Below are 15,068 nucleotides of genomic sequence, written 5' to 3'. Positions count from 1 at the left end.
CTCAAACAACATGTGATTGTGTGGTATTTTCACCACTAGATGGCACCCGAGCGCAATCAGCCAGCTTGACAGTTGCAGGTTGATTTTATTAGATACACAAACCTAAAAATAGGACACAGTGCGGGAGTTTTCTGTAGATACCATACAAAATAATGTGGTGAATAATTTTCTGTCAGGCAGGCTGACCACATTATACAGCCACTTGGCAACTCCTTAGTCAGGAAAGGATGATGCGATTTCATACATGTGTAAACAATTCATCATGCACTTTGTGTACATAATAAAGTTATGCAGTCCTTGTTTGTGAGTACCACTTTATTGTATTAGGAATTAAATTTTCTCATGTCATCACCACTTTGTTCCCTGGTGTAGTTTTGAGCATCACACAAGCATCAGATGTAAAATGCTTGTTTGATCATTCGGGCCACGTCAGGCCCAAGTGTTCTCTCTCATGGAGGAGACTCCTACTTTTTTCATGCTCAATCTCAAACTTGGACATCGATATACAAAGACTTCAACATCAGTCTTTCCCAGCCATGTCAGATCCACTGGTGTGGGAAGAGGAGCAGAAATTGCACGAATAAAAGACCATCCCAGGATCTCAACACAAGATGACAACTTCGCAAGATCTGAGTGTTCACATTCATGTGTGTGAGTCTGGTGTGTTCCAGTGTCCTGCTGCAGTCCTCCTTGTCATTCCATTTTGCGTGTGTGCTTTAAATGTCCTGGCATCGTACACCCATACAGTGTCTATGCCCTCCCCAGCAGTATGTTCGGGGACCCAAGTTGGGAAGGGAAAGCGGCAGGCCACCACCTTGGCTGTACTCGGTAACTCGCTCGCCAGCTTCAGCTCCAGTTGGTCCATCTGCAGACACAGACAGCAACAACACAATGTCAAATGTAATACTTTGGGATTGTGAAAACTTACTTGGTGAAATCAGATTTAGAGCTTTCAGGTGATCCATTGATAATAGAGGTCTTCAGTTCTCTACCTAGCAGAAGCTATGAACAGCTGATTGTGTTTGATTTATAATAGCTCTCTCCACTGAACTGAATGGCACCATTTCTCACCAGGAATGGAAAACTTCAACTCACCATTTGAGGGACTCCAAAAATGACAACATTGGAGTACTGAGCAAAACTGACCTAGCAAAAGAATCACAAATGTTAGGAATGGCATGTTTAATGGTTGCATTTTCTGACACTAGCTGATAGCAGACGTCTGTAATGAAGAGATGTTAACTGCTATGGCAAAATAGATGTCACTACAGACTTTACTGTGTTAATCATGTTTCACTGACCTTCCACAAGTCAGAGATGTGGAAGGAGGTGGAGCGGTGGACTCCCTCTCTCCAGGCCTTGTAGCGAGAGTACCACACCAGCCAGGGGTTCAGTTCAAAGCCAGATGCCTGAAATCCACGCTTGGCTGCAGCTATCACCTGCAAAAGGAAGGAGCACGAAGGAGATTCAATGTATCTGCAATAATGTGCAGAATCTGTAGCAGCAGATGGCTGCAAAGCAAGCGTGGTAATACTTTTGAGTTTCTCTCTGTGGTGTTTCTGCAGGACATCTCATAGATATCAGTGAGACTGGTCAGTACTGAAATGTTTTCTCATTAGTTTTCCCCTCTGTTGAAGTTTGAATTTGTGTAAGTGGTGCCTTTTAACACATGCAAAGCTGCCATTGGTTGCTACGTTAAAACAGCAACACACAAACCAGAAAATGTATGTTTGTAAGAACTTTCTGCCACAGGTGAGGTGAGAAAGCTGGAGAGTGATTTCAAAGACAGGTTTTAATTTGTTCCTGCAGTATCAGTTATGTATAATGTAAAGAAATGTTTCTTTGATTGTAGTCCAGTAACAGTAAAAAACAGTGTTATAACTTTATTGTCCATTGAGGAGTGCAGACAGCAATACTGGAGCTGGAAGGGACGCTGACACTGTGGGTAGGTTGGGTGTGAACAAAGACTTTCCTCCTCAAAGGAACTCAACCACTCTTCTTCCCCAAAAGGATGTGAAACTGAAGGTACTCTATTAGAAACACATACTGCAAAGTGGAATACGTTGTGTGATGTGAGGCAGACAGAGAGGAAATGTCATTTACCACAGATAAACTGAGTCAAGCAGTTGGGTCAGTATAATGAGCATTTAACCAACATTACTGTCTTTTGCTCATCTACTTCCTGCAAAATTACGCCTTCAGCACTTACTATTCTTCCATCTCCGCTCCCAATGTCCACCAAGGTCCCTGATCTGGCTCGTAGCACCGTGAGGACATTGTCCACCTGAGCTGTGGTCGCTGGGACAAACGGGAGGCAGATTTTTCTCAGCGCAGGAGAGACAAACGGAGCAGCCACTGCGTACAGGGCGACCAGCGACCCTCCCAGCACCCCCGTCACGATGATACCGAGTCGTCTTCTGCCCTTCGTCTCCTTGACATCGTCCTTAAGCTGTCCTGCCGGTGAGTCGAGGAAGAACTCCTCTTGTGGCATGATGCTAGCTATCTCAACGGAGACGTTACGCGTTATAAATACGTAATGTTAGCTAACATTAGCTGAACTTGAACTGCATGAATGACAGTTGACCCTGATAAAGGTTAGCTGGCCACGCTAGCCGCCCACGGTAAAGTCACGTATAAAAGCAGATGCTAATCAAACAGCACCTGCTCATTATACTGACCGCTATAATAATATAATAATTAGCCCCTGACAAAGTTACGGTCCCATTACTTTACAGTCCATACATTCTAACAGACGACCTGTGCAGCGCTGTTATAAGTCCGTAAGGATGATAACGAACAACTAACAACGGTTCCCCCCTGCCATCGTTCCCAGGTCAGTGCCGGATGGCACAAGTAAATAAAGAAAACAAAGACAAATAAATAACACAGTCACACATTAAATGACAATGCTATGGCGCCATGCAGAGTAAAGGAAAAACAAGATATTTAATGAAAGAAATAAATAGAGATAATCATATAATAAATAAAGCAGTCAGAAAAAGTGGGACAAGCCAAACTGAAAAACTGATACACATAAACAAACATCAATAAATACTCCCAAACAAACAAAAACAATTAATTCAATAATGTTTCCATTTACACGGCATCAGAAAGTATAAATTTCAAGCCCACTGGGTACCATATTTGCAAAACAGTATCTTGCATAAAACATCTTTGTGTGTCTTACCACTTCACTGTTATGACTCATATATTTCCATTATATGCTGTCCTTGTTAATATCTGGTTCAGTGGTTTTTCCTGCTTGATTCTGAGCCAGTGCGCAACACAAAAACATCTAGCCTAAAAGTTGTGACATTTTTCTTGCTCTAGGGGTGCAATAATGTCCAAACAAATTGGAGACACCGCAATGCACCAGCCAGACATAAAATAATCTCAAATATAATGTAGTCATACTTATATTCTGGGGCTTGAAACTTCAAGCCAAACAAGGAACAACAAAGGAAAAAAGGAACTGTGATGCATTGAAGTGGGTGGGAATTCATTTATCTCAGTATCTGTGAATTTGAATCCTTCTTTGATCAGTTCCTGCCAAATCCTGACAGTTTATCTCACAGCATCTCCCATGCTCATTACCACAGCAGTGTATTATTTAAGACATACAACAGTTGCTGCTAAACTCTTTGGTGGACGGATAGTTTTTATTATAAATACTAGTATGTGTTCCACAAGCTCCAGTTCACTTTGCATATAATGTAGAACCTCCATTTAGTTTAGAATATTAGTACAAGAAAATTAATTTGTATAAATTAAACAGAAATCTAACTTAAAAAGGAGTTTAAAAAGTCAACAGAACGAACTGAGGTGATTATATTATTATGATTATGTTTTACCATTTTCTTATTTCCATGGTGCCTTACATCAGAAGTCATTGGACAATGTACGGTGGACAGTGTGGTCCAGCCCTGACATGCCATGGTGGATCTGATGGTGGTGCATGTGGTGCTGGCTGGTGGTTGGACCATCATCCATCATCAAATCACCCTCCTCCTCGCCCCTGTACCCCTCTGCCCCATCCTGAGAATAGCTATGCTTCATCACCAGGATGCTCCTTCGACCTGCTGGTGTGGTGTGGTGGGACAGGCGCGGTGACTGCTGGTTCACCATCGCCGGCGGCAACGGCGGCACAAGAGCTCCCCCGTCGGCCGCGATGGTAGCGTCCCTCATGCTCAGGTTGCTGCGGCTGCCGTGGACGCTGCCATGCACGCTCCCCTGCTGAGAGCCACAGTGGTGGTCGCGGATGCATTTGGAGGAGGAGCGGCGGAGCTTGTGGAACTTCTCAAAGTCCTCGGCCAAGGCGGCATCAGTCAGGTCACCGGATGGGGCGCGGCGCAGAGTGCAGAGCTCGTAGTGGGGAGGCTCAAAACCAGGGTGGAGGAGGGCAGGGTCAAAGTCATCTCTGTGTGTAAGTAGAGGAAAGAAGACAGACAGACAGACACACACACACACACACACACACACCAACATACATGATGGAGACACAAAAAAGCTAATTATTATTATCAGTCATGTAAATATCCTCATGTATATCAATAAACAGGATGGAAGTTACAAAAACAACAAAATAGTCACGCATTTATTGTACCTTGTTATTAATGTGCAGTTTGAGCCCGCAGGCCCGTGGTTTGCACACTTCTACATAACACAAATTTTGAATTTTTGCAGTCAAAATGTTGCAAATTTCTAACCTGACAAACCTTTTGAGTATGAGTATCCCGATTAGTGTTGGGATTCAACAGCATTTTATTAAATCCTGCAAAAAATCTGCTTATTGACTGACATGACTTTCAAATCCCTTCAGAAATCGTTTTGTCACTTACATTCTTTGATATTTTTCAGACTCAGAAATGTGTTGTTTTTTTTTTCATTCGACCAAATCATTTACTCAATATCAACCATGAATTAGCCCTTTAAATGTGTAGGACCATGTTGCATTTACCCAAATAGGAACTGGTTGCACTGGCACCAGTAGGCTCAGGTCAAGCCCTCGTCCGCAAGTTTGCACAACCCAACACTGACATGCATAAACATGACCTAAAAGTGTTAGCAAAAACTTCAAATCCAGCAGACACAAAGTGACAATAGCATTTATTTGGGGTCATGTTTGAAGCCACTTGACAAAGATCAATCTTCACTGTCTTTCTACTGGTAGTTTGACCAATTCCTGAGGGAAATATCTGGCAGCTGAGCTCCTTAATGCCCCATCATGTTCACCAGCTGGTCCCTGACTGCTCTCAGGTAGTGGACAGTGGGTATATCAGAGCTTTTTGTGCTGAAAACAGCTGCAAAGGAGGCTAATGAGAATTAAGTTTGTGAGCAAACCAAAGCAATAAGTTAAAAGAGGCTAAAAAGCTCTAAGAACAAAGGCGCCCCTTTCACATTTCACAGCATGTGCAGCATGTAATTCCCCCCATCATCTTGAGGACCTTGCCAAAAATCAAGAATTTTGTAATGAGATAAATTTGTAAGACCTGCTTTTCTAATTTAAAAGCTCTGACCTGCGGATGATGTATTTCTTGCGAGGCTGTTTGACCTGGATGATGACGGAGATGACGAGCAGGATGACCACCAGGCCACAGGTCACTCCAATGATGGTGAGGTTAGTGTTATCCAGCGTGTCCAGGATACTGGCTTTCCTCTTCTCTAGTTGGGGAGATAACATGGAGAAAAACAACTTCATATTCAACCACAGCCAATATAGTGCTGGTGTGAGTCTCTCAGCTTTTGTCTCCAGGTACCTTTGCAGTGATTCTCGTCCCATGGGTAAACACAGTTCTGGATACCGTTGCAGACTAAGGTGTGGTTGATGCACATGTTGCTATGGCAAAAGAAAGTGTCTCCTTCGCATGGAGCTGGAAAACAAAAGGCGAGAGTCCATACTGTTGTACACACTGATAAACAAAAAGATAAATGGAACTGACAGCGATTCCCTCACGTTCATGGAAGGTGGTGAAGAGGATCCTGAATTTGCTCTTCCTGCTCCCTTCGTCTGCCCATAGTCTCACCACGCCCACAGAGGACACCAGCATGACATCGTTGGCCACCGTGGAGCAGAACTTATTCTTCAGGTGCTCCACTGAGCTGCTGCCGTCGTAGATGGCAACAAAGTTACGCTTGCACTCGTTCGAGTTGTGCATTTCGTACTCCAGGAAACGCATGTAGATCTGCGGGTAAAAGGTTGGGTGGAGTCAATGCAGTGAATGGACCAGGCTTTGATGCACAGAGGACATTTAGTCCTCCTGCAGGAGTTGGCAGGAACATATTATAAGTAACCCACGTGAGCAAAAAAGTTTCATTTTTGTAAGGAACAAGTACTTTTCATGATCCTTTTTAAACTGTACTTTTACAGTTAGCCAACATTAGCTATGCTCAATTTTCATGGATACCATTCATCTTGATGTCATGCCAGTGACATGACTTATCATGTAGCTTTGGTCTGTTCTGGGCTTTAAATTGGTGCGTTTAGATAGCAGTACACCTAACCTAACGTAATACCTTTGAATGTTAATGTTGCTCTCATAAGTTTTATGAACAAGTGCTTTTTTTTTTTTTTCATTTTTTTGCATTGGCCCACACAGCCCAAAAAAATCTGAAAATGCACAGTCACATGCACTTTAAGTAATCTATTAACCTGGTACTTTTTTACTTTTACTTGAGTAGGTTTCCCAGCTGGTCATTTTCACTTTTACTTGAGTCATTTATAATGGGAGTAATTGTACTTTTACTTGAGCATAGTTTTTCCTTACTCTACCCACCGCTGTCCCCCTGGCTCATCTTTCAGAACTTGTTTTTCTAACTTTCCAAAGAGATTTTGTTAAGGAATGTACCACAACCAACAACCAAACCTCCTGATTTTTTTTCTTTGTTAAAAAAAAAAGTTAGCTTAGTGGCTTTGTGTTAGAGCTTTAGCGTAGTGTTAGATTTTGTGAGGTTGTTGTGAGGCGGACAGCTTAATTGCGCAGTAAGTTCTGATCCAGCCTACCGGTCGCCATACACCTGAAAGTCTAGTTCATTTCATACACCAATAAATGCAAAAAACATCTGGCGAAGAGCTACATGTAACGCCACCACCACACAACAAACAGCTTGACCTGTACAGACCCTCGATCTTGGTGGAGCCTTGATGTACCACCTGCAGTCCACAGCCTCAGTCGGCAGCGCCCGGCTCTCTCCGGCTATCTGGGTGGACTCTACGAAGCCTTCTGGACCGCTCAGCTCAAAGTCACAAACTGTGGATAGCAACATTTCTGTGTTACAGTCATTCTGAGTTCTGACTGAATCTATAGAAAGAGGTTGGGTACTATTACTCCTTCAGCAACATGAGGACTGAACAAATGTTATTCCGTCATCAGTATCTAACATTGAATACTCACATGGCAGAGGTGGCAGTTCCCCAAGGTCTTTGAACTCAGGATCTAAAAGCAGAACATAATGTGAACATAATCTTTGTGACATTTACTCAAGCCCTTCCACGATTAGGAGCCACGTGTCAGAAAGGGATGGAGGGCAAAGCGTGGGTCCCAAAACGAAACAATACCAAACTCTAAATACACAGAACACAAAATGCATTTCACGTTGTTAATGCAGATAAGCTGTGAATGTGTTCCTTTTTGAAACCGATTTGAACCTTGATGTTATTTAAAACTGACAGCTGTAAAACAGTGGATTGTTAAAATGTGTTTTTCATGGTGAAATAGTGGTCCTGGAATTGCTGATGTTTAGGTTTTACATGTTTGCTTTGTAGAAGGTGTGCACTAGATAGATAGATAGATAGATAGATAGATAGATAGATAGATAGATAGATAGATAGATAGATAGATAGATAGATAGATAGATAGATAGATAGACACTGTACAATCCATCCATTCCATTTGCTGCCAGTGCAGAACTGAATCAGGCTGCACAGATTTTTAAACATTTGTCAACCGTATCTGAAGTATTAGAAGTGTTCACATGCAATATTCAGTGCGACAAATGATGTCTAAAGGGCAGAGATTAAAACAAAATCCAAGACAAAGGGAAAAAAACAAACTACCACAACAAAAATAAAAAATGATAATATCACAGACATACGGTACCGCAAAACAAAATAAAAACCCAGCTGGCCACGCCTTACATAATCTATGTCCTGGCACATTCCCTCTGCCCTCTTTTAAACTCCCCTGAAATCCTGATGCCCTTCATCAAAGAAGACAAACACACACTTGCTATCAGACAGGGAAGAGAAATTGTGTTTTAAACCTTTGTGCTGATGAATCTACTTGCTAGGTGGATTATAAATCCTGATTTACCAGCTTAGTTCGGGACAGATTAGGCCGACCTGGTGATCAAAATGTCACTTCTTTTTTGTTTTCAAAATTCTCCTTTAAGTATCCAGTTTGATACTGCGTGAGGGGAAAGCAAATCCTTCAACGAATCTCAATAAAATAGCAAATAATACAACATATACGAATGACACCAAACCAAGTACGGGAAACGTGGTTTGAATGAAGAAGCGTGGACTGCAGAGTGAGGAGTTTTTAAATGATGATAATTAAAACCATAATTTCTCGCGTTTTAATTTGTTTTATCTTGGAAAGGCAACACGTTAGTCGGTGGCGATGAGGTAAGAGAAGCAGGTGATGGACTCCACTGAGGCTCAAATCAATATGAGCTCTTATTAATCCTCTCATGTTTCTTACTCCTGTTTCTGCGTCAGGCCTGTGCAGATTATTCACATTCATTCCTGCGTGTGTGTGTGTGCATGCGTGTGTGTGTTGCAACAATGCATTCCCAGAGGCTTTCCACCTAATATGGGGGGAAAAGATGTAAAGAGCTGATGAAGACAAGCTATAGGATGGTTTATGTAAATCCTCCTCGAATGTTATTTAAAATGTGTGCTACACACAAGAACATTGAAGTTTAATGCTTAATATTTACTTAACTAATGTGGAATTAAAATCCATGATACTTGACTATCGGATGTTTAATTTTCCAGTTTAAACTGTCTGGTAGAGGGATGTCAACTGCAAAGGCTCAAACTATGAGCTAAATAAGTTTAGTGCCCACACTGTCTTTGATTCAAGACTCCAGTCATGACAACATGCTTTTCTCACCACTGCATTTTTATCAGACTGTGAGAACAAGCAGTGATGCAAACAGATGAACTTCCAATCTAAAGATCTTGTCTCAGAATTTCTGTGCATGCACTTTGATAAAGGATGTTTGATAAAGGTGAGTAATCTTGCTACTCACCTATAAATGCATCCATGGACTTGCACCCACTTATTTCCAAGAACTTCTGACCCTACAGCCCACCACCCGCACTCTCAGATCCACTAACACCCTGCTCCTCAGCACCAGGCTCTCCACCATGGGAGACCGAGCCTTTTGCTCGGCCGCACCACGCCTCTGGAACAGCCTCCCAACCCAGCTGAGGGCTATTCAGAGCCTAGACTCTTTTAAATCAGGCCTGAAAACATTTTTATTCAGAAAGGCCTATGAATGTTGATTATGAACTGATTTTAGCCTGTTTATTGTCTTTATTGAGCACTGCTTTAACTTTTTTTTTCTTTTTTTGTCTAACTTTTTAACTTTGTAGCACTTTGAGATCGTGCCGATGAAAAGTGCACTAGAAATTAAATGTATTATTTATTTATTTATTTTAAATGAACACACCCATCTTTGTTGTACTATATTGCATATATGGACTATTTATGACAATTTCTTTACTCCTGCAACCACGAGCAGCACCAAGGGAGGCCAGGGGGGCATGGCCACCTTGTTAAAATTGCTGGACCCCCCCCCCCGCCTCTCAGGAGCTGGCCAATCCGCAACTGCTCCACCTAGTCTATTTTGGATGGAAGCTGCATCAAGCTGCACAGAGCAAATCAAGCCTGTCAGGAGGTTAGACACAAGAGTGACATAGAGCATCTGATAAGTTTTCAAAATAAAAGACCCAGTGGAGATTCTTGATCATGTATCACATCACTACATCAACAAGCAGACAAAAAAAGAGACCATTTAACAATGTAGCCTCCTTACCCACGGTAGAAGCACAAACATCAAGAAAAAAATCACCATTTTCTACAAACAACCCCTTTCACATGCAAGGAGTCATGTTAATATGAAAATACATGATAAAAGCTGATTTAAATACATATTGAAAGGTTCATCAGGGGGAGTTCAGATAAGGACAAGGCACAGGCAATGTATGGTTACACAAGTGCAGCAACAATGAGACCGAGTGCATGAAAATCAGACATTAGAGCTATGCCGCAGATTTTTTAACCTCTAGTGGCGCCTATGGAACAGTTTTTTTATGAGAGGGTCCCAGTTCTGTTTGCCTCATGCACTGAATGTAAACATAGCTTTTGTTTGTTTATAAGAAAACTCCACTGGACATCTTAAGTTCTGCTAAATTAAATGATTAATTCATAAATTACACTCAGGCAATAACTCAGGCAATGCTAGTACTGTGTAGGCCTAGCAGTTGCACAATGTGTCAACAATAGAAACTGAGTGCATTTAGCTACAATTTGCTGAGCCTCTAATGACATAAAAGGCGATATTTTTCCACATTTTGTGCGGACAACATATCAATGTGCTGACAATGTAATTATCTTATGCACACTTGTGTGAGTCATTTTTCTGGAGTGCAAAAACTCTGTATGCGCTCAGGCTCTTTCACATTGCTCACAACTGCATAACAAATCCATAGAAAAGTCAAGAGTAAATTATACATCATCCCTCAAGGGCTATAACATGTTTAAAGAGAAATGCATTGGGGTTCAAGTCGGAGTCACATCACTGTGCAGTTTGTTTTTTTAAAGTATGTGAGCATGTGAGCATGTGAGCATGTGGGTGAATTAATTCTCTCCTGCCGCCAGTGATGAGTGGAATTAGACAGAAGATTAGCATTTGGCATGGAAAACTCATTACATCTGATGGAAACAGATGAAAAACAGCTTCTCCCGATCTGCCAATAATGAAAAAGTATCTTCTTTAATGGATACTTCCTGTTTTGGGAAAAGTGTTCCAGTTTCTGAAAATATAAACGCTTAAGTGTGCTGAGTAAGTTGTTTACACCGGAAGGTGACGTGACCGTACTTTGAAATAAGACAGAAATTCTGTTCTGATGTTCTCAGAAAAAACAGCAGTGAGCCCCAACACGCACAGACAACCTCAGCCCCCCAGCAACTCAAAACTAGGGTGCGTGGGACAGACTCACAGGACTGTAGTCTAAAAGTGGAACAGCCCTTGCGGAACGCAGAGATAATGTACCGAGGCTCAATCACGTTGGGAGAGAAAGAAAGAAACACAGCAGGACGGCTGGATGGACAGAGGGATGCAGATTAATCTTTGCTCCTCGTCTGTGTAGGTGGCCTATAAAATCTTCTGTTAATAAAGCCTCTGCCTCGGACTCCCTTAAGCTGCTACTGCGGCTCAGCGCTGACAAGCTGTATTCCCCTGAAGACAAGCTTTCATTAACTGGTGTGTGTGTGACAGAGGGAACAAGTGCCTGCGTGTGTGTGTGTGTGTGTGTGTGCTTGTGTGTATGTGTGTGTTTGAATAAATGCTCCCCTCCTCTTCCCTTGTCAGCTGCAGCTGGTGTGCCTGCACTACAAATGGAAATGAGAGTACATTCCCAGCAGCATGTCACCAGACCAGTATTAAAGTTTCAATGTGCAACTTTTTGACATCACATACACAAGTAAAAAGAGCATGTACTTTTCTACTTTTCTGTGCTATCTATCTTAATCAGGCGCATTACATTGTGCCACTGTCAATAAAAGTGTCCGGTGTGCATCCAAATGTGTGTTTTAATTGGACTATATGACCGGCAAAGACAGAAAGGGAGGGACTGTGTGAAAGAGGTGGCCAGCTGTGGCATGTGGCAGCCAACAATGCCAAACCCGCAGCAGGGTGATGGATTTTGAGAGCGTGCCAAGGAGTCGAAGGCTTAGGGCCGTAGTAATACTCTAGACATCAACGCCCCCAGCCAGACAGAGCTGCAGCTGGTATGATACAAGAACAACAATACAGCAGAAGCGCAAAATTACACGAAAAAAATTAAGTTATTTATAGTTTCCACTGTTTCGCCACACTCCCAAAAGAAGCTGACTGGGGCGACTGTCCTCCTCCGAGGAGGAGGTTAAGGTGGATGGATGAATCAACAAAACATCAGACTTTTACACAACAGACTGTCATGTTTGTTTCCTGGTTCTAACCTACAGTCTGTTTTTTTAGTAATAATCTTCCTCCGAAAATCAACCCAGTCATTTTTGAGCCTATGCCGAACCGAACCTTAACCACAGCACTGAAACAGATTTCTTTTTCAACAATGATTTGTAACAGGTTTGGACAGACAGATGTCATCCTGCTGATAGGCAGCGTTAGAACAACAACATATTCAACGCTCTGTAAAAAGGTCTTACTTTGAATGAAATTCAAATATATATAATCAATGGGAATGATTCATTCTTCATTCTTTATTCTTCACTATTCACACAGATTCATTGGTGTCAGAATGAAATAGCACGGCAGGCTCCATTCACTGGAATTATGATACAAATGTTGTCAAATGAGCACAGACTCAAACTGCACCACAGATTCCGGTTTAGAAAAATTCTGGTCACATTGAACATTACGTTCCTCCATGAATTAGATTATGTGACATTATGACAGACCGAGTTCACATTTTCCTAAAGTACAACTGCTTTGGCAAAGGGCAAGTAGAACAGTCTGGTTAAGACTTAAAGCAGCACTGACTGATTTTTTGGCCACTTTTTTTGGCAAGGGTGACATCATACAGTTGCCTACGAGCAACCCATCACTTCACGCATCATCATCACATCCACTTTTAATAAATAAATGAGGATTAGTGCAGCTTTAAGGCCATGTTCATTCAGATTACACTGTATTCACTCACCTTGTGTGAAGTTATACCGTGCAGAGAAACCGATGGCCTCCAGTTCACCATCAGCCACGAACTTGATGTACAGGTACCTCCCACTGGAGCGGACATATGCCGGGCTTTCCTGCCCGCAGTATCGACCAATGAGGGGCGAGAAACCAAAGGGCCCATCGCGGACCTCGATGTGGTCGAACTTGCACTCCCAGGATGGCTCTATGGAGTACTTGTCATCAAAGAACAAGTCGATGCACTGCCGGGGAGCGGCTGGAGGAGGAGGAGAGGTGGAGAGAAGGTGAGGAAGGAGGGGAGGAGAGCGAGTGAGAGGCTAAAAAGAGACGGACGAAAGCCTCACCTTCTATAATGTAGACACATTCCCTCTCAGGTGGGTATTTCTCTGGGTAGTTGGGTGAGGTGAAGTACCCTCCGTCAGGCTCCTTCACCCAGGTCCCACACTGATCAGCTGGTATCACACCTGAGTTGTTCTTCACTGAAGGTTGACAGTGCACAGACAGACAGACAGACAGACAGACAGACAGACAGGTGAAAGTTAGACAGATGTTTGCATTTGTCTGTTCTTCCTTTTAAAATCTTGTAAAGTGTTCAGTTCAATTAAGTTGGATTTATCAGTTGCTGTCCCCCTTAACTTTGCTTCCTATTTATAATTGTGGGAACGGACACTCACAATCAACCCAGCTATCACACATTCTCACACATTAGAAGTTGACTGTTTATCATTTAGTGATGAGAATGTGCCCTCCTGGCCCGTTTGACATATTTCAGAGGATGATCTTAAGGTTTGATCTAATTTGATTAGATCACTGGATGATAGGTTTATTTTCATTAGTCCTTTTTCAGTCATTTAGTCCATGAAATGTCAAAAGCTCATGAAAGACACAGATCACCCAGAGCTCAAGGTGATGTCTTTGATGATTTACAGCCCAAAATCCATAGATATTCAATTATATAAGAGGAAAACAGTAATTCCTCACCTTTGAGAAGCTGAAATTAGCAAATGTTTGCAGTTTTTTGGCAAGTAAATGACTTCATTTTTATCTAATCAAAACAGCTGCCCATTCATTTTCTACATTCATCAACTGATTGAACCACATTTTGGTCATCTTGGGTTTCAAGGTAAGCACTGCAGCACTGTTTGATTTTGTTTTCTCATAATCAAAATCATGTAATCCCAAAAAGAAAAGTCATTTCTGTTACTCAGCACTGCTCCCTGCTGGAATCTGTGTCTCGGGAGGTGATATGATACCTTGACTTTTTGTCTTGGTGGCTGAGGCAGACATCTCAGGTGTGATGAGACTTGCTGCTACAGCTGAGAGAGAAGAATTTTTAAAAAATGTCAGAAATCTCATTAAACTTACAAAAAAAAAGTCTTGAACACGTAAAAACACAACATAACAGATAGCTGGGAGGTCTAATTTAACAGAAGACAGAAGCACGTTGTAAATACAGCATATGGGCAACAGGATGACAAACCGACAGCCAATAATGACTCTTTCTGAAAGGCAGCACATCTGATGCGTTCACAGACGCTGCGTTATGAAACATGTTTACAGCTGGGAACTTACCGATGGGCAGCAGAAGTTTGTGCACCATTTCGGTTCCCTGAGGACGAGGAGCTCTGGCTCAAGTGTTGCCATTAAATAGTCTTGACTAAACGTCCCATGATGGGGAGAAAAATGTTCTTCAGCCCATCAGTTCTCCTCAAAATGCGCCAAATGCGAGAGCGGAGACTTCGACATTTCCATCCCTGCGTCTCTGTCTCCCCGAGAGCTCAAAGGATTACACTCCCGTCCGCCACCAACCTTCACAATTTGTTCTGCACCTTCAGGCTGCATTAATCCTCTCAGATGATATACGGTCATTGACAAAGCTGCGCCCGCATGGGCCGAGGCAACCGACAACTGCCCCGTGCGTGCATGTGTGTGTGCGTGTGCGTCAGCGCGCGCGCATCGCTCAGCGATTTGATGTCTAAGTTCACCCTCCAGGGAGCATCACCATCAGCACCACTGTCAAAGCTACAAGTCGATAAAATCAAATATTCGTTGTCATTTTTTAATTACAGTTCAAGTTTGAAGTCAATCAAGTGCATGCATTGTAATCCACTGGGACTGTGAGCACAGTGGTGTTCCAGCGGTGGACA

General features: G+C 42.5%; 2 protein-coding genes across 3 annotated transcripts; both read right to left on the bottom strand.

The window, feature by feature from the left end:
- Nucleotides 1-140: 140 nt before the first annotated feature.
- On the bottom strand, nucleotides 141-2,756 carry atpsckmt (fATP synthase c subunit lysine N-methyltransferase). Of its 2 annotated transcripts, XM_041948783.1 has the most exons (4): nucleotides 2,210-2,756; nucleotides 1,302-1,439; nucleotides 1,096-1,146; nucleotides 145-865 (listed from the first exon to the last, which is right to left on the bottom strand). In XM_041948783.1, the coding sequence occupies exons 1-4, from the start codon at nucleotides 2,489-2,491 to the stop codon at nucleotides 644-646; spliced, it is 693 nt and encodes a 230-aa protein (XP_041804717.1). In that variant the 5' UTR covers nucleotides 2,492-2,756; the 3' UTR covers nucleotides 145-643. The 2 variants fall into 2 exon arrangements, with proteins under 2 accessions (XP_041804718.1, XP_041804717.1); XM_041948784.1 differs by lacking the exon at nucleotides 1,096-1,146 and having other exon boundaries at nucleotides 141-865.
- Nucleotides 2,757-3,025: 269 nt separating this feature from the next.
- Nucleotides 3,026-14,519, bottom strand: LOC121614744 (neuropilin and tolloid-like protein 1). The gene is made up of 10 exons (XM_041948782.1): nucleotides 14,494-14,519; nucleotides 14,175-14,237; nucleotides 13,266-13,400; nucleotides 12,929-13,177; nucleotides 7,392-7,433; nucleotides 7,120-7,247; nucleotides 5,954-6,182; nucleotides 5,757-5,870; nucleotides 5,517-5,661; nucleotides 3,026-4,417 (listed from the first exon to the last, which is right to left on the bottom strand). Exons 2-10 carry the CDS (start codon nucleotides 14,206-14,208, stop codon nucleotides 3,880-3,882), a joined length of 1,614 nt encoding a protein of 537 aa, XP_041804716.1. The 5' UTR covers nucleotides 14,209-14,237; nucleotides 14,494-14,519; the 3' UTR covers nucleotides 3,026-3,879.
- Between the last annotated feature and the right edge of the window lie 549 nt (nucleotides 14,520-15,068).

Source organism: Chelmon rostratus, chromosome 12, assembly GCF_017976325.1.
Source record: "Chelmon rostratus isolate fCheRos1 chromosome 12, fCheRos1.pri, whole genome shotgun sequence".
Lineage (NCBI taxonomy): Eukaryota > Metazoa > Chordata > Actinopteri > Chaetodontiformes > Chaetodontidae > Chelmon > Chelmon rostratus.
Note: the sequence above shows the minus strand (reverse complement) of the source record. Positions and strands in the feature narration are given on the sequence as shown.

Bases quoted from the DNA above. Each gene is read 5' to 3' on its own strand.
- atpsckmt (XM_041948783.1), bottom strand. From the start codon at position 2,491: ATGCCACAAGAGGAGTTCTTCCTCGACTCACCGGCAGGACAGCTTAAG. The intron at 1,440-2,209 runs GTAAGTGCTGAA...TTCCTTTTGCAG, and splicing joins GGAGCGGAGATGGAAGAATA to GTGATAGCTGCAGCCAAGCG. The intron at 1,147-1,301 runs GTCAGTGAAACA...TTCTTTTGCTAG, and splicing joins ACATCTCTGACTTGTGGAAG to GTCAGTTTTGCTCAGTACTC.
- LOC121614744 (XM_041948782.1), bottom strand. From the start codon at position 14,208: ATGTCTGCCTCAGCCACCAAGACAAAAAGTCAAG. The intron at 5,871-5,953 runs GTGAGGGAATCG...TTTGTTTTCCAG, and splicing joins CTTCACCACCTTCCATGAAC to CTCCATGCGAAGGAGACACT. The intron at 5,662-5,756 runs GTACCTGGAGAC...CTCCCCAACTAG, and splicing joins GGACGAGAATCACTGCAAAG to AGAAGAGGAAAGCCAGTATC.